At 42.8% G+C, this 23478-nt stretch overlaps 1 protein-coding gene across 1 annotated transcript in view; it reads right to left on the bottom strand.

Annotated features, from left to right (window-relative positions):
- The window catches only part of PRKCE (protein kinase C, epsilon), a 771524-nt gene that overhangs the window by 41148 nt on the left and 706898 nt on the right, over positions 1-23478 (bottom strand). The window contains exons 12-13 of the mRNA XM_006839418.1: positions 10096-10234; positions 1076-1264 (exon numbers count right to left, since the gene is read on the bottom strand). Of these exons, the coding sequence (XP_006839481.1) occupies positions 1076-1264; positions 10096-10234 (328 nt within the window). The remainder of the gene's footprint in view (positions 1-1075; positions 1265-10095; positions 10235-23478) is intronic.

Here is a 23478-nt window from a genome sequence, read left to right as displayed (position 1 = left end):
GAACCGACTCGATGGCACTTAACAACAACAACAACATATAGATATAGATATATGAGTTTAGATCATTAAAACATCTTCAAATGATGATTTATGCTAATTAATTATGGCAAGTAGTACAGATTTTCTATCTAGGATAGTGATAAAAAGTTTCCTTGTAAAGTATGCTGTTGGGAATCGATTAAAAAATAAGAAAAATAAAATAATGGTACAGAGGGCACTTGAATATGGCAAATGTTGTGAGTGTGGCATGCAGACTACTGAAGTCTGGGGAATTTTGGTGAGTGAAAGAAGCCAGAACTGGAAGTCAAGGTTCCTGGTTGTCACCTGGTCCTGCTTCAACCTAGCTGGGTGACCTTGGACAAATTAGTCTGTTTCCTTCCCTGCCCCTCACCTTTCACATCTTTCAAAAGGGGAGCGATAACATCATTTACTCGATGTGATGCAGTTGGTGCCAGTACATTGTAGAAACAGCTGTGTTTGGAAAGATTAAGTATTTTCACATGTGAGGGATTATTATAGAGGCTGGACTCAGGCACTTGATTAATGTCTCTATTTAATATCTGAGTCTAGCATGGCTGCTTATACCTTGCTCTCTTCTGATCAGCTGTTCAACCACAGTGATGTTATTGTCAACACAGGGCCCTCCCTGCCTCTCTCCCTCCCATCTTAGGTCCTAGAGTGAAGATAGGCCACTGAGTGCAGATGAGAAAGGAGGTCCACGTCCTGAGCCATTTGGGTGGGTTCTGCTCCTTCTGAGATAACAGAGGACACAGACACAAATAGTGCCTTGTCCCAAGAAACACAAATCTGTTGTCCGTTTCCCACAAAAAAAAACAGTTGGTCCCAGGCTCCATTCTCTTGGCTACAGCCCTCTGAACTATGCCTGAACTCCCAGGCTGACGGCCCTGGACTCTTCACACTTGCTGCTGACAACAAAGCAGTGAGGATGGGGAAAGAAACCAGCAGTGAGAGAAGGGAGAAACGATGAGTGGGAAAGAAAGATGGAGGAGAGAGGGAAAGGCGAGACAGTGTGCCAAGACAGAAAAAGACATGGTGAAAGGATCAGGGGACTCACCGCTTTCAAGATGCTAACAGCCTCCTTGCTGAGCCAGACCGGGTACAGTACATCATCGTGGAGGATGGACTCAAAGAGATCGTCCTCATTGTCAGCCTCGAATGGGGGCTGTCCCGCCATCATCTCGTACATCAGCACCCCCAGGGCCCACCAGTCCACCGAAGGGCCATACTCCAACTCCTGTAAGATCTGTTCAGGAAAATGCACTGTTAGAAGAGGCAAAGCCTGAGAGGAAGGCCAGCAGTTAGAACCCACTGAAGATCCCACCAAGACTCCACCATAAACCTCATCAGAAATCCCACCATAAAGCTCACTAAAGACCCCACCATAGACCCCATCACCACCAGTGCCTCTGAGACATTCCTCATTAATGAGCATTCTCCTTACTGCTGTGTTGTTGTTGTTGTTAAATACTGTGGAGACGGTTCTGACTCACAGAGACCCTGTGTAGGGTTTCCTAGGAGTGCAGTTCAAACAGAACTTGTAGTCCTGTGCTGATATTATAGCGCCACACCAGGACTCCTGTACTGCACTTCGGAGTCCTGAAGAAAGTCATCTCCTTAAGTGTCCTGTGCATTTTGTCTTTGACAATGGTTGCTTCTCTTATCCATGCTCTCCTTGTCTCTCTGCTTTTTCCCCATCTCGCCAAATAGGTGAACTTGAATTTACTGAGGTTAAATATATGTATGATGTGATGCTACTGATTATAGAAACCATGAGTTTCCAGCAGAATGAACAGATGTTTTACGAACGGAATCATCTCATTTCAATGGATGAGAGGATTTTGATCTGAAGTCATGATGCACTGTAAGAACTATTCCCACCCCCTCCAAACAAAGGGTAGACAGGGATGGGCAACTTGAACATTGGCTACCCAAAATGGGGGGAGGGATACAAAGGTAAGAAGTGACTGGCTTACAAGCTTTCAAGAAGGAACCTAGATCCTAAGGGCGTGGAGGAAGGTAGAATCTTCAGTGAATAGTATCCAGCCTGTCCAGGAAGGGCTGATAAAACGAAATACAGATGGGTCTCATGTGATGCAATAGTGGATAATTGTTATCAGGACTGATTGTGAGGGTTGGAAATCTAAAGGTGGACATTTTGTAGCAAGGAGGGGAGTGATTAACTTTTCAGTCTAGGAGCGGAGGACCCTAGGACTATCAATGGAGAAAAGAGGAGAGCGGGATCCTACCCAGAGATGGAGGCAGAGAAGACGACGTCAAGAGATGGTGTGGCTGGGACTGTGGTGGGGGTGTGCAGGCTTACAGGGTACACCCTTTGGTTGGGTGAGGATCCATGGACGGGATGGTAGCTATGCCAATGAAATAATAGATGACAGAATGAATGTAAAGCTAATGTTCTCCCATGTAGACTATCACACAATTCACAATAAAACATTTATTAAAACAAACAAACAAAAAACTAGATGGTGCCCAGCGACCAACAACAAATGCCCTGAAACACATCACATTAGAAAGTCCTGTATAGAGTGGGAGACAATATGGTGGAACAAAACTCAAAAATATATTATTTAAAAAAACTGGGCTTACTTGTCAGAAAGAGATGATCTAGAAAGGAACTCACTCTGCTGGCCCAAATTCTAGCCAATCAGCATCTAGGTGTACAGGGGGAGCAATACTAGAAAGGCGTGTTCACTGTGGAATGGTCAATCATTCAAAATCAGAAAGGCAACTTGTACCTAAGGACAAGTTAAGAAGGAATGAGAAGGTGGGTGGAATGGAAATAGGAACTACAGGGAGAAACCAGGATAACTCTTATTGCATGGAAAGGATTGTAATCATTGGGATGAAACAAAGTATATGATTTGTTGAATGTGAAACTGATCTTGTCTATAAACCTTCACTTGATTAACAATAAAAAGTTGTTAAAATAAATAAATAAAATAATAAAGCCATGATGCAATAGGACATTCTGAAAAGCAAGGAGCTGTCTATATTTTAGTTTTCCTATAAAGGAGCTCTGGTAGCGTAGTGGTTACAAATCGGGCTGCGAACCGCAAGGTCAGCAGTTCGAAACTACCAGCTGTTCAACGGGAGAAAGATGAGGCTTTCTGCTCCCGTAAAGATTTATAGCCTCGGAAACCCTGTACAGAGTCGCTATGAGTCGGAAGCGACTCCACGGCACATAACAACAACAATAACAACTATACATGCTATAAGAAAAGGAGACAGGAAACCAGCTAAAATATTTCGATTCCATCCCACATCTAACAGCTAAATTGTCTGGGTGCACATTTATCACATGGTACTCAGATTCTCAATTTAACTTCATAAGGTTAAATTAAAGTAGAAGGTTTTAAAAAACATTCCAAAATAGAAAGCTCTATAAAGGAGCTCTGGTAGCGTAGTGGTTACGAATCTGGCTGCAAACCTCAAGGTCAGCATTTCGAAACTACCAGCTGTTCCGAGGGAGAAACATGAGGCGTTCTGCTCCCGTAAAGATTTACAGCCTCGGAAACCCTGTACAGGGTCACTATAAGTTGGAACCGACTCCATGGCACATAACAACAACAATACAAGCAGAGGACTCCTGGTATAGTGCTGTGGGATCAGCACTGGACTATAAACCATAAAGGTGAGCAGTTCAAACCCATCAGTTGCTCCTTGAAAGCCCTATACAGGGCAGCTATGAGTCAGAATCAACACAACAGCACTGAACAACAACATACAACTGAAAAGTGTTATAAAATCCAAGATTCTTCTGTTAGGTTTAATTTCCACCTGCAAATAATATGTAGAAGGCTAATGGTATCTATTTGGCTCAGAAGAGGAAACACGCTAAACTGTCCCCATGGCTAAGAAAGGTATCATCTGGTGACATTCTCATCCCAAGATTGTCTTTTCTTAACAGCCAGAAGAGGGTTAGGCATGGTCCTGCCCAGAAACAGGTGGGTGTCTGAAATGATCTCTCTAGGTGGCTTCCAACTCTATATCGATAAAGAGTCCCAAAAAGTTAGGGTATATAGGAGAAACAAGGTTGGAATGCATGTCTGAAAAAGAGGATACATTTTGGGGACCCTCCAAATAGGGCAAAGTATGGTTATTCTAGCTCCCAGAAAACACCTCAGTCAGAATCGCTTTTCAGAGCCAGGACAAGAATCTAGTTCAGTTCTCAAATTTCAAGATGGTCAGGGATGTGGAAGCTGAGAGCATCTGTTTTTTTCTGTGGTTTGCTCAAAACACCCTTCTATCCCAAACACCCCAAACCCAATGCCATTGAGCTGATTCCAACTCATAGTGACCCTGCACAGGGTTTCTGAGGCTATAAATCTTTACAGGAGCAGAAAGCCTCATCCTTCTATTGTGGAAGAGCTGATGGATTTAAATGGCCAACCTTGTAGTTAGCAGTCCCGTGCTTATCTTACAACACCACCAGGAAATTGCACATTGTTTAGGGTAAATAAAAAGACTCGGGTGGAAGCATCTTGAAAACAGTAAAAACATTGCATGTTTTGGGAATCTTCTGAATTTTGAATCAAGAGGAATGTGGGAAAATGACCTCTTTAAAGTGTTACAAAGAATGTCACTTTGAGGACTAAGGTAAGTCAGACCCAAGCCAAGGTAATTTCAATTACCCCGTATTCAAGTAAAAGCAGGACAATGATTAAAGGAGATTGAAGAAGACTTGATGTTTTTGAATTACGGTGTTGGACAAGAATATAAAATGTACCATGGAATACCAGAAGAACAAATAAATCTGTGTTGGAATAAGCAAAACTAGGATGCTCCATAGAAGTGAGGATGACCCAACTTTGTTTCATGTACTTTGGATACGTTCTCAGTAGGGACCAGTTCCTGGCGAAGAACATCATGCTCGGTAATGTGGAGGGTTAGTGAAACTCCACCTCAGTGACATGGATAGGTACAGTGTCTGCAACAATGGGCCCAACGTAGTGCCTGTGAGGATGGGGCAGGATCATGCAGCTTTTCGTTCTGCTGTTTATGGGTCATTATGAGTTGGCGTCAACTCAACATTATCCAACAACAAGTTTGTTAGTACCTGTATTCTCAGCCCAGAGGTGAACAAAAGGTCAGCACTATATACTCCATTATCCTGAGACATCAGTAAGTTTGCTCTCTTCCAAAGTCAATGCCAGCTCCTCCCTCAACTTTGAAAAATCTAGCACTCCAACTCTGCTAAGCATGGTTACCACCAGTTTCCACCATTCCAGATCCTGGTCACAAGCCATCTCTTCCAAATAACTTTCCTGCATTTCACCAATCATGGTACTTTTTTTTTTTTTTTTAACATCCTCTAAAATCTTAGGACTCTTGCTTGTTCATAAGATTTGTGGGCACTCTCCACATACTACTACGTTTTAGGTATCTCTTTTCATGGTCAACTGACTCCCTCAAATACCTATAAACCATCACAGAGGGTAGGGGTTTTAGCACTCTTCTGAGCCCATCGCTGTGCCATGCCTAATTATAAAACTCAGGAGCTAGTCAGCCTTTTGTGACTAGATGGCACGTATGTGTATGTCTTACTGGGTATGCTCTCTTCCCTCTTGGGTCCAGAGGGCACTGGGCACTAAGATAGTCACCCTCTGTCTTGGGCAGGTGGGACATTCTGGGTTCTGTGCCTCTATGCAGTGGCGGGAAGGTGGCCTTCAGGTAGCCTCTGTGTACACAGACAGGACAGTGCCATGGAAACCACAGAGCAGCACTGCCCATCTTTCCCTAGGCCCCTTCCTGAGTCTCCTGGTTTTGGGTGGCATCTTTTGTCAAATTCTTTTTAGGCTTAGCTCTAATTATGTGCTTCCTAATCACCTTGCCAGTGATGGAGCTGGTGAGAAGGGCAAGGATTCACACGCTATGGGAGGGCACCTGCTGTGGCAGTCAACACCTCAAAAGGGTCAGACCTAGGGTAAGAGAGAAGGGGCAGGAATTGCTCCTGACGATACGAGGCACTACCCAGTGCCTGGGAGCAGGGGTTGGGCATGGAGGAGGAAGAGGGGTACAACGGGTGCTGCCAGAGGACACATAGTGGAAGAGACACAATGGAGCTGAGCTAATGCCTCAGAAGGTATCTCTGGTTTCAGGGTTAGCTGGTGCCTCACCACCCTATTTGAATAGATGGTTGTGTTTTCTCAAGCATTTCCATGCTGTAATCTCATTAGATTCTCAAAACAGCTTGATGCAGAGGGTAGGGCAGAAATTATTCTTATTATTCCCATTTTAGAGATGAGGAACCTGACACTCAAAAATGTTCTGTGACCTGATCAAGGCCCCAGGGAAACATTTGGGCTCAAGTCTAGCCTCATCTCAACTTTCAGGACTGTGATTCTCCCACTGCAGTGAGGATGACATCACAGTCACCCAATGCTTATGGTGGGTCGGGCACTGTGCTCTGTGCATTAGATGTATTCCTGATGGCCCTTGACAAAGGTAGCAATACCTTCATCAGCTGTAATTTGCTTACAGTTAGACCAAGAATGGCTTGGTTTTTCTAGTCTAGTAGTGATTCTACACAATGGATCTGTCTATTTACAAACAGAAATCAGAATAGTTCATCATGGGTCCCCCATCAATGGGTTTGCCTTTCATAAACGTTATCATAAAGTGTAGGTTTGCCTTGGGCTGGATCCTTAATGACTACATTGGACTGTCAACCCTGTGACTCTGGCAAGACCAGTGATTGTGGATCCAAGCAAAATGACGTTTTCTCCATTGGTCATTGATCCAGTGAAGAGGATTTTTGTTTTCTTTACATTGAGGTGCAATCCATACCAAAGTATTTCAAATCCTCTTCGTTTTCAGCAAGCAAGGTTGTGTCATCAGCATATCACATCTGCAAGTTGTTAACGAGTCTTCTTCCAATCCTAATGCCATGCTTTTCTTCATATAATCCACCTTCTCGAATTATTTGCTCAGAAAACAGATTGAATAAGTATGTGAATGAATACAACCCTGGTGTACACCTTTCCTGATTTGAAACCATTCCATAGCCCTTTGTTCTGTTCTAGAAACTTCCTCATATTCTATGTACAGATCTCTCATTAGCACAATTAAGTGTTCTGGAATACCAATTCTTCACTGTGCTATCTATAATTTGCTACGATCCACACAGTCAAATGCCTTTCCATAGTTAATAAAGCACAAGTAAATGTCTTTCTGATATTCTCTGCTTCCAGTCAAGATCCATCAGACATCAGCAATGTATCCTGACATCCATGCCCTCATCTGAATCTAGTTTGAATTTCTGGCAGCTGCCTGTCAATGTACTGCTTGCTGCAACCCTTTCTGAATTATCTTTAGCAAAATTTTACTTTGATTTGATACTGGTGATATTGTTTTAGGATTTCTGTATTCCATTGGGCTCTCTTTCTTTGGAATGGGTACAAATATGGATCTCTTCCAATCAGTTAATCAAGCAGCTGTTTTCCGTATTTGACATAGATGAGTGAGTGCCTCCAGTGCTGCATCAGTTTGTTGAAAGATTTCAATTTTTATTCCATCAGTTCCTGGTGCCTTGTTCTTTGCCATTTCTTTCAATGCACCTTGGACTTCTTCCTTCAGTATCATTGGCTCTTGATCATATGCTCCCTCTTAAAATGGCTGAACTTCGACCATTTCCTTTTGGTACAGTGACTGTGTATTCCTTCCATATTATTTTGATACTTCTGCATCCTTCACTATTTTGCCCATAGAATCCTGTAATACCTCAAGTCAAGGTTTGAATTTCTTTTTTAGTTACCTCAGTTTGAGAAATTCTGATGGTGTTCTTCCCTTTTGGTTTTCTAATTCCAGGTCTTTGCACATTTCATTATAATATTTGACTTAGTCTTCTTGAGCTACCCTTTGGAATTTTCTGTTCAGTTTTATACTCCTTACTTCTTTCACTTGCTTTAGCATCTCTACACTGGACAGAAAGTTTCAGAGTCTCTTCTGATATCCATTTTGCTCTTTTTCTTCTTTCTTGTCTTCTTAATGACCTTTTGCTTTCTTCATGTATGATGTTCTTGATGTCATCCCACAACTCTTATGGTCTTTGGTCTTTAATGTCCAACGCATCAAATCTGTGCTTCAGATGACCTTTAAATTCAGGTGGGATACATCCAAGGTCATATGTTGGCTCCCATGCACTTGTTTTCATTTTCTTCAGCTTCAGTATGAATTTGCATATGAACAATTGATGATCTGTTCTATGGTCTGCCCCTGGTCTTCTTTTGGCTGATGATACGGAGCTTTTCACCACCTCTTTCCACAGATGTATTCAATTTGATTTCTGTGTATTACATCTGGTGAAGTCCATGTGTATAATCATCTTTTATGCTTTCTAAAGAAGATATTTGAAATGAACAAATCATTGATTTTGCAGAATTCTATCATGCATTCTCCATCATCATTTCTATCACCAACGCCATATTTTCCAACTAGTGGTCCTTCCTCTTTGCTCCCAACCTTTGCATTCCAATCACCAGGAATTATCAATACATCTTGATTGCATGTTTGATCAATTTCACACTGAAGTAGTTGGTAGAATTCTTCTGTTTCGTTATCACTTGCTTTAATGGCTGGTGCATAAATCTGAGTAATAGTGGTATTAATTGTGCTTCCTTGTAGGTATATGGATATTATTCTATCACAGGCAGCATTGTACTTCATGACTGATATTGATATGTTCTTTTTGATGATGAATTCATTCCTCTTCAATTTGTCATTCCTAGCATAGTAAACCATGTGATTTTCAATTCAAAATGGCCAATACCCGTTCATTACAGCTCACTAACACCTACGATATTGATGCTTATATGTTTCATTTAAATTTTGACAATTTCCAATTTTCCTAGATTCATACTTCATACATTCCATGTGGATTATTAATGGATGTTTACAGCTGTTTCTCTTCATTTTGAGTTGTGTCCCATCAGCACGCTAAGTTCCCAAGGGCTATATTCCATTTGCATCATCACAGTCAACTCTAGTTTGAGGAGGCAGCTCTGGTCCAGTCACATTTTGAGTGCCTTCCAACCTGAGGACCTCATCTTCTGGTCCCATACTTGACAACATTCTGGTGCTCTTCATCATGTTTCAGTATCCAATGATTTGGTGCTGACAGTTCCAGAGCTACTTGTAAGGTTTTCAGTGACTAAAATGTTCAGAAGTAGTCTGACTCTTCTTCTTCCTAGTCTGTTTTCATCTGGAAGTTCAGCTGAAACCTGTCCACCCTAGATGATCCTGCTCGTATTTCAAATACCCATGGCATAGCTTCCAGAATCACAGCAACTCACAAGCCACCACAGTATGACAAACTGACAGATAAGTGTATGATTTATGTCCATCACAGCAACTGTCTATTGGACGTTGCTACTTCCATCCCAATTTCCTAGGTCATTCAAGATCATTTTTACTTAGCATTTAATATAGACCATGCCTTAAGTCTGAATCATATCATGCTAGGTATAATGTGAAGGATAGTCCAAGGAAAGTAAATACTTTATCATGAGCAAAGGTTCACATAATTTTCATGAAAGGCAATCCAGTGGGGAGACTCATGATGAACATCTCTGATCTTTGTTTATAATGAGACAGTGTCATGTTTCTGTTCCCACCCCATCCTTCATGCCCACTGTGTAGCATTGCCATTATACTACAACTGCACATTTTCCCTAGTCTTTTTGTTGATAAATTCCAGTGGATAAAATTAATTGCTGTTTCTATTAGTAGTGCTCATTGATTTTGGTTCTTTAGAAGTGAAAGTAATATTAGTAAACAGATTTCTCTTGATCCCACTTTTATTGGTGATTCTGGACTAGGGTGGGAGAGTAATGTTCAGTGGGAACGTGGCGAAGATTTGGGCTATACTCTCAGTTGACCCAACATCTTCACCACCACCATCACTTTCTTATGAAGACATCAGCAGCTCCTTATCTTTTCTCCTCTCTCTCCTCTCCAGAATCCACCCTGGCTTTCCAACACCTTCTGCAAGCACCTCAGGTCGATGGACCTGTCATCCCTGGCACCAGCAGGAGGTGGTCCTCTGGCACCATGTCTTACCTCAGGCGCTATATAGTCAGGAGTCCCACAGAATGTGGTGGTTGTCACACCATTCAGGATTCCCTCCTTGCACATCCCGAAGTCAGCCAGCTTGCAGTGACCTTCTGCATCTAGAAGAATGTTGTCCAGTTTCAAATCCCTGCAAGACAGGTCAGAACCACATCACATGGTTAATGCCTCACACAGCACACTATAGTTTTCTTGAATTGAAGGAAAAATACAGATCTCAAGGAAAGTTCCTCCAGAGAAGAAAGTCCTTGAGGAGACTCAGACTTTGCCAGCAACCAAGCTTAGTATAGGAGTTTTCTCCCATGTTGGCCAATCCCCAAAGATGCTTCCATTCTTCTCTGCATGATGGAGGAGCTTCAGTAACCCCAAGAATATTTCAGTAGTGCTGTGGTTTAGTAACACCAGCAGCTATTTACTGAGGCCCTAGTATATGCTGGAATTCATATTAATCAGACCTTGATATGAGAATGGAGCAGGACTGGGAGGTGTTTTGCTCTGTTGTACAGAGGATCATTATGAGTTAGAACCAACTCGATGGCACCTAACAACAACAACATGGGAGAAGGGAACCTTTCTACTATTATGAGTCAACCATGGGGATCTGCTGAGGGAACAAGAAAGCACCCTCTTTGAGCAAGATAATACATTTAACCTTGTTGTTGTTAAGTATCATTGAATTGGTTCTGTCTCATAGTGAACCTGTATAGGACTCCTGAGGAGTGGCTGGTGAGTTTAAACCACTGACCTCATGGTTCAAACCGACCTTGTGATCCATTGCTTATCATACAGCATAGATGCTTTCAGCCTTCTCTCTCATGGATATCTTCATGGGTTCTTCAGAGGCTCTCCCACTACAATGTCTGAAGAGGGTACCCCCAGTAAGCACAAATAGACCCCTTTAACAAAGACCTCGCCTCTCTTTTATCTCCAATTTTGAAACTGTTCGATTTTTGAAGTTGGTTTTTAGATGTTTCTCTTATATAGAATTTATATACATGGTGATATGCTTCATATCTTGGTAATAATTGTCATTAATGAATCAGAAAAAGCCACAGAAGAGTCAGGTGCTAGTTTATCAAGCACCAATGATGAGAGCCATTGCATTTCAGGAGGGGAGACCACTGAGAGCTGGGAGAGGCAGAGTGAACTTCTGGGAAACTGTGACTCTCAAGAGAAGCTTGGAAAGAGGGAAAGGTTTGGATAGGTTATCAAGTAAGTGGATGGGAGGGAAGAAGAGGCAACACAGTAGACACACAAATAGCAAAGTGACCAGGAAATGGCAAGAGAGATGCTGAAAACCACTAAATGCCTAGAATGCCAGTATGTTGTTGCTGCTGTTAAACGTCATTAAGTCGGTTCTTATCCATAGCGATCATATGTAGGGTTTCCGAGGTGCAACTAGTGAGTTTGAACTGCTAACCCTTGCAGTTCAAACCAGCCTTGTGGTCGAGTGTTTATCCTACAGATCCACACAGGATGAGGGGTTAGGGCAATGGGACCCCAACTGCATGAGCACAATTCACTTGGAAGTTAAGTCTATAGGGGCCATAGGCTGGGTGTGGGAAGGGCCTGGTGACAAAAGGCAAAATATACTGGTTATTGCTAACCTGGCTCTGTAGAGTACCCAGGAGTTGATATGAGAATGGAGCAGGACTGGGAGGTGTTTTGTTCTGTTTTGTTCTTGTTGTACATGAGGTCATGGGGCTCCCTGAACTCAGCCAACAGAGATCCTGGCTGCTTTGCCACAATGTTTCTGTGTAACATCTTAAGTAAAATCTGAGATCTGGGATAAGAATGCCCCTCTCAACCAAGTCCAAACACCGGAGATTTGGTGGTGCAGGCGGACCCAGACCGTGTGGATGGGGATCCCCTGTCTGGGCCTGCTTCTCCCTCAGCAAACAAAGCCCCATTCCCCCACACTCAGAGGAAGGGGGCCTTTCTCATAAGCTTGTTGACTGCTGGATTTGAAATCCAGCCACAGTCAGGATTCCAGGCCTGGGTGCAAAGGTGGGGCAGGAAGTGCTTTCAGACCTGCCCGCCTTGCACCGTCGACCCCATTTCCCCTTACAGCTGGGACGTCTTGAGAAAAAGAAAGCCCATAAAATGTGCTGTTCTAAGCAAATGCTTATGAACTATAGTAAGAACAGTGCACACAACCAAGTCCAGCTCTCTGGGATCAGGGCTCCTCGATTCCCAACTCTGGCCACCGTGTGTGGCCAAGGCCCAGCTCTGGCTGGGGTGGGACAGCTCTGAGATAACCCAGGAGGCTGGGTGCCAATCACTGCTGGTGGCCTAGTGAGGTCACTATGCTGCTTTCAGTTACCTAAGTCTATCAAACTGGGGTCATGAAACATCCCTGCTCCTGAACTGTTTTAAGGGTTACTGAGACACCATCAATGGAGGAATTTTAATATTGTTATGTACACATGGGGAAAGTGAGTCGGGGGGGAATTAGGTGGTCTGTCTGCCTGCTTGCAAATGCTAAAGTCAGTGGGAGGCTGACTGTGTGGGTCCCTCTGCGTCATGGAGACCAGTATTTGAACCTGTCTTTTCAAGGCTCAGGTAGCACACATGATAACAATTGCAGTAATACTTGTAACCTCAAGTTTACAAATCACATTTATGTTCTGAAGGACACAGTGAGTTCGTAAGAGCTGACTCTCCTGTGACTAGAAACAGGAAATGAAGGCCTGAAGAATAAAAGTGAGAGGAACCGGTGGAACCAGGACCATGATCTCCTGATTCAGTAGCTGGTGAAATCTTGCCTCAATATGCTACCTGTCTCTTACAAAGTAGCCCAAATGCCAACCCTCAAAGCACCCTCTTTGAAAGCCCTTGTTGCATCATAGAAAGACTTGTTTTCCTTATCTTTTACAAATTCTAAACATCTTCTCATTTTGTATGAATGGAGCAGGTTGAGAAGGTTCCAAGTCAGCCTGAACCTTGCCCCCATTTGAAAATCGCAATTCTCAGCATTTCCGGCCTTCCCCTCTACTAAGGATTCCTAGTCTTTGCAGGAAGGGGTAAAAGGAGGTGGAATGTCTTATTTCCCCCCACCCTTTCTGTCCCTTTTTACAGGTCCTAGCCTTCAAGTCCCCTTCTTTCTCCCTGGGGGCAGAAGTGCTCCAGACTCTGGACAACACACAGGCAGCTTGGCTCCCCCATTAGTCCCTTTCCCAGACCCCTCCTCTGCTTTGTGTTTCTTTAAAACTCCTCAAGAAACCAACTCACATCAACATCATGTGGCCACTGATGTTCCTCTCCTTTGTGACAGGAACAATAGTTGTTGTTGTTGTTGTAAAGTGCAGTCAAGTCAGTTCCAACTTACAGGGACCCTCTAAAGTGTTTTCAAGGAGTGACTGGTAGGTTTGGACTGCCAACTTTGTGATGATTGTTTTTATTGTTGTTAAGTGCTGTTAAGTCGATTCCGACCCATAGTGATCCTGTATAGGGTTTCCAAGGAGCAGCTCGTGAGCTTGAACCGCTAACCTTGCAGTTCAAAATGGCTTTGCAGTCTGGTGCACTAGCCCATAGTACCACACCAATGATGATTGTTGTTGTTGTTGTTGTTAAGTACCGTGGAGTCGGTTCCGACTCATAGTGATCCTGCATAGGGTTTCTGAGGCGGTAAATCTTTACGGGAGCAGAGCACCTCATCTTTCTCCAACGGAACTGCTGGTAGTTTCGAACTGCCGACCTTGAGGTTAGTAGCCCGGTTCATAAGCACTATGCTACCAGCAGCTTAAAAGATTCCTGGGGCCAGAAAGGCCAGCTATTGCTGTTACCACTGAGTCAGCTCCAACTCACAGAAGATTAAAACATTGCTCAGTTCTGTACCATAGTCACAATTCCTGGTAGACTTGAATCCGTTTTTGCAGCCATGGTATATTTGGAGTGCTTTCCCACCTAGAGGGCTCGTTCAGCACTGTATCAGATAACATTTTGCTGTGCTTCATAGAGTTTTCATTGGCTGATGTTCAGCAGTAAGTCACCAGGCTGTTCTTCCTAGTCTATCTGAGCCTGGAAACCTCTCCACCATTGGTGATGCTGGTGGTATTTGAATTATTGGTGACGTAGCTTCTAGAATCATATCAATATGATTGATAGGTGTGGAGAAAGACCTTTAATAGACTCTTATTTTGCTGAAGGTTTTCAGACTCACTAAAAAGAAAAAGACTTATACTCCTGGCTGGTCCCAGGCCCCTTTATGTGAGACTATTCATGAATAGCTTTCAGTGAATGGGAGGGCTCAGAGAGTCCAGGGCTGTGTGTACTGGGGCAGACAGAAAGAGGGAAGAGAGATGGGAAGAAGAAAAGGGGAGACAAAGAACAGGTATGTGTGTGCCACTGACAAAGACTGCTGGAAAAGCAGGGTGGTGGTGTCATGGACATTCTGCTTGTTCCATACCTGGCTGGGAGATGTGCAAGGCATACCCTTGATTTCCCTCCCTTCCAACACTGTCGCTCAGGGCCCCTAACTTTCCACTTCCTATTCCTGCCCTGGAGTCCTTGTATGGCACTGTGGGTTAATGCGCTAGACTGCAAAGTAGATTTGGACTACAAGGTTGGCATTTCAAGCTCAACAGTCGCTCCTCAGAAACCCTATACAGGGTCACTATGGATCTGAACTGACTTGACAGCACTTCACAGCACCAACAACATTCCTGCCCCAGGATTCTCCCGCCTGTTGGCTTTTATTGTTTTTATTTTTCTACACAAACATCTGTCCCAAATGGTGACGAGAAACCATACACTTAATTTTGGCAGACTTAATTCAGCTGTGTAAACAAACTGTTGCAAACTGTAACTTAGGCAGCTTTTGCACTAAAGGTACTAAATTCAATGGCAGGAAATAGCTGCAAAGAGTTTAATTTATGCCTTTTTTGACACCGCATTCATTGGCTTCCAAAAGTGAATGGGCAAACCAACAGCCTATACTTACTGGTTTTCAGTGTTGTCTTTTTAGCTGGGCCTGCCAGGTCTCCCTGGGACAGAGGTAGGGGATAACTGTTTCTCAGTCTCCCTTGCTCCAAAGCAGTGCCTGCAAGGCAGAGTGGGTGGTTTTTCCTCCTTCCTGTAAGTTCCTATAGTGACCAGAGTAAAAAACCACCCACTTCTGCTGCCATCAAGTTGACCCTGACTCAGAGTGATCCTTATATGACAGAGCAGAACTGCCCCCTGGGATTTCCAAGACTGTGACTCTTTACAGGGGCAGACAACCTCATCTATCTCCTGAGGAGCTACTGGTGGGTTTGAATTGCCAACTTGTTGGGTAGTAGCCCAATGCCTAACCCACAGTGCCACTAAGATTCTTTCTGAGAGCATGACTGAGCACACATCAGGTGATTATCAGACTTGCTGACTGACAGCATGGCAAAGAGGGACTTCTGTCTAGAAATATTAGCAAGCGTAGCAACAATTGTGAGGTTGGCATGGGACCAGGCAGTGCTTTGTTCTGTCATCCATAGGGTGGCTATGAGTCAGGCTGTACTGACTCGAGGACACCTAACAACAACAACAAATAGACGAAAACAAAAAGCCCTGTGAGTGTAGTGGTGATGCGTTGGGTTGCTAACTGCAAGGTCAGGAGTTCAAATCTATCAGTCACTCTGTGGGAGAAAGATGAGGCTTTCTGCTCCCTGTAAAGATTTACAGACTCTGTGTGTTGGCAGGCAGGAGGCTGGATTGCAAAATGTGCCCTTTGGTTGTTTAAATGATAATATATTCCTGCATGTATTTGTGTACATCAGAAAAAAAAAAAAAAATAGATGGAAGAGAGTCAAATATTGTGAATGTTAACTGATAGTACATGGAAGGGATTGTAATCAGTGTAATGAAACAAAATATGATTAGGTACAAAACCAATGTTCTGCCATGTAAACTATCACCCAATTTACAAAAATAGCTTAAACAAAACAAGACAAAAAAATTTACAGTCTCAGAAACCCTATATAGGCTCTCTGTGATTCAGAACTGATGGAGCTCTGGTAGTGCGGTTGTTATGAGTTGGGCTGCTAATCTCAAGGTTGGTAGTTCAAAACTACCAGTAGTTCCATGAGAGAAAGATGAGGCTTTCTGCTCCTGTAAAAAGATTTATAGCCTCAGAAACCCCTCACTATGAGTCAGAACTGATTCCATGGCACACCACCACCACCACCACCATAGACTAAAATACGCATTTAAATACAAGGCCAGGGCACTTCTGAAGACTGGAGACATTTTAAAGGTATGGGGTAATTTTTTTAAACAGAGGAAAGAAATCCAGTAAAATTTCCATTTCTACATATTAATGAGGCAATGTAACTAATCTTTACTTAGTCAATTATGCTGTTGATGTTATTAACATCTTTTTCAACAAGTAACACCTTCGTGTCTTCAAACAACAAAAAATATGAAAGGGCATACAGTTAAAAGTCTCCTTCTTGTACCTGGTCCACAGACACCCCATTTTTCTCCCTACAGGTAAATGTTTTTGATTCATTCCTTGTATATCCTTCAATAGTTAATGGGTGGAGCAAATGGTTAGTTTTTGGCTGCTAACCAAAAGATTGAAGGCTTGAGTCTACCTAGAGGCACTTCAGAAAACTCAGCCATTGGAAACCCTATGGAGCACAGCTCTCCCGATACATCTGGAAGCAGAGTGAGTCAGAACTGACTACATTGTGCATATCCTCGTGGCCCCACGTTGCACATAATTAGAAAATGAGACGATATATTCCAGGCACTGTAGGATAGCAATGGGACACTAACTGCAAGGCTGGTAGTTCTAAGTCACCAGCCATTCCTCTGCAAGAAGACGAGGTTGTTGGCTCCTGTAAAGATTTACGGCCTCAGAAACTCTATATATTGTCACTCTCAATCAGAAGCTACTCGATGGCTGTGGGTTTTGGTGGGTTTCCCCCTTTTAACTAAGTGGGAGCATGCTATATATACTCTTTTGCACCTTACCTTTTTCACTTTATATTGGAAATCTTTCTCTCTTAGTATATGCAAAGATACTCCTAAGTCTTTATTTTGTTGTTGTTGTTGTTGTTGTTAAGTGCTGTCAAGTCACTTAACAAGGCTATGACGTTCCAACTCATAGGGACCCTGTATAAGGTTTCTGAGGAGCAGCGAGGGGGTTTGAACCACTGACCTTGCAGTTAGTAGTCCAACACCATATAACAAGGAATCAGCCCTAGGAAAGGATCCCTAGTGATGCAGCAGTTAAGTGCTCAGCAGGGAATCATTAGAATTGGTATCACCCAGTGCAGTATATTATTTCAGGCATTGCAAATAAATCACTTCTAAGTCATCCAAGCTCTAAACTTTTATTTCTGTTTTCTATTTAAAGTGAGATCTTTCCTTCCGTAGTATCTTCTAGCTGATTACATAGGTGTATGGTAGTTATTGATTTCTGATTATCATTTCATACCTTGCCACTATACTGAATTCTAATTATTTTTGTGAAAGAATTTTTCGAGTTGATTTTCCAAATTATCTGAGATTAAGTGATAATTTTACCTCCTCCTTAGTAATAGTTACATTTCAAATTCATTTCTGTTGTCTAGAACCTCAGGAGCCATGCTAAATAATAGTGGTCTAACCAGCTTATTTGGTAATCCCTGAATTTAGGAGGGCCATTCCCAGTGTTGGAATCCTGGTGTGGCACTGTGGGATAAAGCACTGGACACCAAGGTCAGTTTGAACTACAAGGCTGACAGTTCAAACTCACCAGCTGCTCCTTGGAAACTCTACACAGGGTCATTATGAGTCAGAACTGACTTTACGGCACTTACCAACACCAACAACTCCCAGTATCTCCTCATCAGATGTTGTGTTGTTGTTAAGTACTGTGGAGTCGGTTCCAACTCACAGGGTTTCCGAGGCTGTAAATCTTTACGGGAGCAGAACGAACACCTCATATTTCTCCCGTGGAACTGCTGGTAGTTTCGAACTGCCGACCTTGAGGTTAGCAGCCCGATTCGTAACCACTATGCTACCAGAGCTTGACTGTCTTTATTAAAGCTGTGTCACTTGGCACCAGGGTTGATGGCTACCTTACTGCATTTTCCACTGGATGAGAACACATGAGCATGTCCATGGAACCTCACTTCCTCCGCCAGATGCCGGAGGACCAAATGGGATGTGAGATATGGGGAGTGGCCAGGGAGGGGATCAGTCATTCAGTGTCCCTCTACTACAGGTTTTCTCAAGTGCAGCACTAGTGACATTTGGATCCAGATAACTGTTTGTTGTGGAGGCTGTCCTGTGCAATGTGGAATGTTTAGCAGCATCCTTTGCCTCTGTGTACTAGCTGCCAATGGTATCCCATCCCCAAGCTATGATCACCAACATTTCAAGACATTTCCAGATGTCCCTGGTGGCCTCCAGTGGATGACCACTGATCTAATCTAAGTCTTAATCAGTCATCAGGCTCCAAGAAGCTCTGAGTCAGGCCATTAAACCAACAGGGATTTGGAGCAATGTTTTGGTTATAAGTAAAGGGTATATTCATCTGAAGGGTCCTATGCTACTTTACCCCGGAAGATAGAACTCCTGCCCACACTGGCCCCACTAATATTTGGCATCATCAATGTGCCTTTTAAACTGTATTATAAAACTGAGGCTCAGACAAGCCAAGTAACTTGTCTGAGGACAGTCACCTGATTAAAGGCTGTAGTGCTTGTGACCGTCTTTTAGATCAGATGTGACACACATTAAGTTGGAAATCTCTGGTGATTGGACCCAAATTCCCTTTGCACCAGCTGCTGGGAAAAGAAGACTTTGTGGTGAGAAGGAGACTAGAGAGGCTGAGAGGTCACAGCCCCTGACAGAGAAGGATGAATTTAGAGCTGGGTTGGTACAACCAATGTTCCCAAGGGGGAGGAGCACAGAGTTCTTCCAGAAAAATCAAAAGACGTCAAGAAATAAAAGTCCCTAGACATTTTTTCTTAGTTCTATAAAATCTGTTTGAGGGGGAAAATGTGATATTCAGTACTTAATTACAGGAGGAAAAATCAAGCTAGTTTTCTAAGGGCAACTGTCCTCATTTATTGGGGTGGGGAAAGGATCACTGGAGAGAAATGGCCTAATATTAAAGGACAGCTTGTGTGTGAAGAAGGTCTTAATAGCAGGGTCATCTCTTAGAGATGAGGTGGGCTCAGTGGTAGATCAAATTATGCTTTTACTTGGAACAAAAGCATGACAAATTACACTTTTAAGGTGAAGAAAAAACAACTGACAATATCTCTAGCAATGTGTTCAGAACAGGACTTTGAATCAATTTAGTCAATTTCAATAAAGTGAAACCAGAATGGACCCAGATTTGTAAAATGTGGGCGTAGTGGAACAATAACTGGAATGGGAAGAATTATGGACTGATGCCCTACTAGAAAATTCCATCTCTCGCCTAGAAAACTAGGACAGCGTACATATTGCATAGCAACCAGGTAAAAAACAACAATGCCTGGCTCAAAGGTGGGACTCACCGTGCTTCACTGAATGTGTGCTGACCTCCAAAGTCTTAGCAATACTTCAAGTTCCCGTATGTATCAAGTATTCCATTCCAGGGCTTCAACCTATCATTTTACCAATTCTAGTACACCCACATTTTCCAAATTTGGGTCCATTTCAATTTTGCTCTGTCAACCGTGACTGAACTGACTCAAATCAGTTTGAAGCCTGAGTTCTGAACAACTGAAATACATATTTTGACGTCTAAGATTCCTCTCCACCACCACTACCACCCAGGATGGCTACTTGATTTTCTAATTCTGTATACAAGCATTTACGTGTAACAAGTTGTCACTGTTCACATGTTGTCACTTGAGAAGCTGAGTGAGTCCTCCCAACTTTTTTTTTTTTTTGTACCCAGATATTAAATAAGGCCATTCTGAAATCTGGACCCTTTGCTAGTTACCAGTTGTATGACATGAGGTTGGTCTAAAATACATTTGAAACTCAGTTTCCTTATCTGTTAAATGGGGGTATTACTCTAAATAATGTACCATCTGTGAAATGTTGTACCCAATGTACATAATGTTGTACATAATGTACCCAAGAAATGTACATTTCTTCAGCAAGAAATACTCATATCATCAGATACTCAACCGCTGTGAAGGAAAATCTTCAATTGTTGAAAGATACCTGTTTAACAACTGCTGTGTATAAGCCACCAAGATAGACACTGCGGAATGAAAATTATCAAGCATAAAAATCTGCCGCAGGTGAGAAAATGACATCAAGCCAAATTCATTGATTCTGACTCGTGGTGATCATCCAGGACAGAGCAGAGCTGCCCCACTGGTTCTCCTAGTCTGCATTCCTTACAGAAGAAGCCTGCCATTTACTATCTTTCTCCCTCCAAGTGGCTGCTAGGTCAAACTGCCAATCTTTCAGATAGCAGCTAAGTGCATAACCATTATGCCACCAGTGTTCCTTGAGAAAGTAACAAGTGATATTTAAGTGAGATTAAGAAGAGAGACCCAGAGCACGGTAGCTCCATATGATAAACACTGGACTGGGAACCATAAGGTCTGCAGTTTGAGCCTGCCAGCTGCTCCAAGGAAGAAAGATGAGGCTTTCTACTTCTATGAAGACTTAAAGACTTGGAAACCCTATACAGGGTCACTCTGAATCCAAAGTGACTCAACTGCACTTTTCAATAACAAAAGAAGAGGGGAGGGTGGAGATGAAGAGGAGAGGGAAAAGAAGACAGACAGACTCTCAGCCTGGGACTGAGGGAATGACTCTTCATGGGAATACAGAGTGCCGTAGATAAGAAAGCAATGAGGAGTTGGGGTGGAGCCTCACAGGTGTTACTAATCTAGATTCCTGTGCCAGATTCCAGACATTTCCCAAACTTCTCAAGATCTGGGAGACTCTGGGGAGTTGCTGTTGTTAGCTGTGACTCAGCTTATCTGTACAGGAGCTCTGTGGTTTTCCATGTCCCCGAATCACAACAGCCCTGGGCTATGAGATCATTATCCCCAATATACAGGTCAAGAACCTGCTGTTGTCAAGTGCCCTTGAGTTGGTTCCACTCATAGTGACCAAGAAGTGGCTGGTGGGTTTGAACTGCCAACCTTGTGGCTAGCAGTCTAATGTAGGTTAGCCCTATACCAGGACCTGTGGATAGAGTAAACAAAGGCTAGTGAGGTGAGGTGGGACCTGAACTTTAGATGTTAAGAGTTCTATGTTCCTTATACTGTCCCTCAGCTGTCTTACCCAGAAATGATTTTTTCTCCAAATGTAAAATTGTTTTCTTCCAATTAGATAATAGATTTCCCAAGAATAATGGCCAGAAAACTCCCCATCCATAGTCATACAACATTTAGCAAAGGGTTGGCACATAAGGTCCTTAACACATCCAAAAGAAATTGCTAAGTGACTACAGAGGACTGACCCAAAGGTCCCTCCCTGCATGATCACCCAGAACCCGTTTTGTAATGCAACAAGGGGTGACTCAGTCCATCTCTCTCTCCTGGCATGCCTACTCTATAGAGCTCAGGTCTGAGTACCACACAAAATCCTCCAAACTCCTCCAGTTATGTGGAGATGAGAGATCAGAAACCTTACTTCATGGATACCAAGTATTTGAATCAGCAGAGAGCAGGCCCTCAAAGGAGCCTATGAAGAAACTCTACTTCATAAAAGAAGCAGAGACTGGTGAATGACTATTTATTCAGATAAGAATATAGCTTTGGACAGATGTCATCATACACCCTCACAAATTTAACAGTATGTTCAGAATTATACCATGGTTAAGTGCTGGTCACTCCCATTCCTCACAAGAACACCAAGGCTCCAAAGTATCCCAGTGCCAAACAGGAAGAAGTCTATGAAAGTAAATCTATGGCCTCTCCATCAACAAGAAAAGCATGATTTTGCTTCAAAGCCTAAGATGAATAACTTTTTAATTCTTCATGGCAGTGCTGATAACTGAGAGTCGATGGTAATATTTCATTCTGAGTCAATCTACAGGGAAAATCTTTGTTTAAGCCGTTTCATAGGAAAAGCTCAATCATTTAACAACAGAAATGATAACTATCATTTTTCCTATGTGCTTTCATATGCCAAGCTCAGTGTTAACTCTTTTACATGCATTGTCTCATTCAATCCTTCTAAGTCTGGTAGGACTATTATCACCTCCATTTCAAAATGAGAAAGAAGGGTTAGAAGGCTGATTTAACTTGTTCCAGACACACAGGTGCTGAATGACAGAGCAGGTCCTATTGATGACAAATTCCATGTTCTTAACCACTTTGTTAACAACCTGCAATATGCAGATAATACAACCTTGTTTGCTGAATGCAAAGAGGACTTAAAATGAGCTCTGGTAGCGTAGTGGTTATGATTCGGGCTGCGAACCTCAAGGTCAGCAGTTCGAAACTACCAGCTGTTCTGCGGGAGAAAGATGAGGCTTTCTGCTCCCGTAAAGATTTACAGCCTTGGAAACACTGTTCAGGGTCACTATGAGTCGGAACCGACTCCACGGCACACAACAATGAGGAGCAAAGATCACAGCCTTCTGTACGGGTTGCATCTCAATGTAAAGAAAACAAAGCTCCTCACCACTGGACCAATAAACAACATCCATGTAAATGGAGAAAAGATTGAAGTTGTCAAAAACTTCATTTTGCTCAGACCAACGATCAATACTCATGGAAGCAGCAGTGAAGAAATCAAAGATGTATTGCATTAGACAAATGTGTTGTACAAGACCTCTTTAAAGTGTTGAAGAGCAAAGATGTCAGTTTAGAGATTAAGGTGCACCTGACCCAAACCATGGTATTTTCAAAAACTTCACATGCATGCAAAAGTTGGACAGTGAATAAGGAAGAACATAGAAGAATTGATGATGTATTTGAGTTACAGTGTTGGAGGAGAATATTGAAAGTACCATGGTCTTCTAAAAGAACAAACAGATCTGAGTTGGAAGAAGTGCAGGCACAGTGTTTCTTGGAGGCCAGGACAGCCAGACTTTGTCTCTCATACTTCAGATATATTGTCAGGAGGGACCAGTCCCTGGAGAAGGATATCATGTTTGGTAAAGTGGAAGTCGGAGAAAAAGAGGATGATGATATGGATTAGCACAGTGGCAGCAGCAATGGGCTCAGGTGTAGCAATGAACGTGAGGTGGGCTGAGGACTGGCCAGTGTTTCATTCTGTTGTGCACAGGGTCACTATGAGTTGGTACCAACTCGATGGCACCTAACAACAACCACTTTGTTATATTACTTGAGGGGGAGAAAATTGTACCCACATTCCTATCAGTTTGCTGCTGTGGTGACGGTTGTTTTTGACTCTTGGCAACATGGCTGTAAGATATGACTGATAAGCTAGATATGCTATTTTGACCAAAGAGATGACCCTGTGTTTGAAATGATCAGA

This window comes from Chrysochloris asiatica, unplaced genomic scaffold (assembly GCF_000296735.1).
Source record: "Chrysochloris asiatica unplaced genomic scaffold, ChrAsi1.0 scaffold00024, whole genome shotgun sequence".
NCBI lineage: Eukaryota > Metazoa > Chordata > Mammalia > Afrosoricida > Chrysochloridae > Chrysochloris > Chrysochloris asiatica.
Note: the sequence above shows the minus strand (reverse complement) of the source record. Positions and strands in the feature narration are given on the sequence as shown.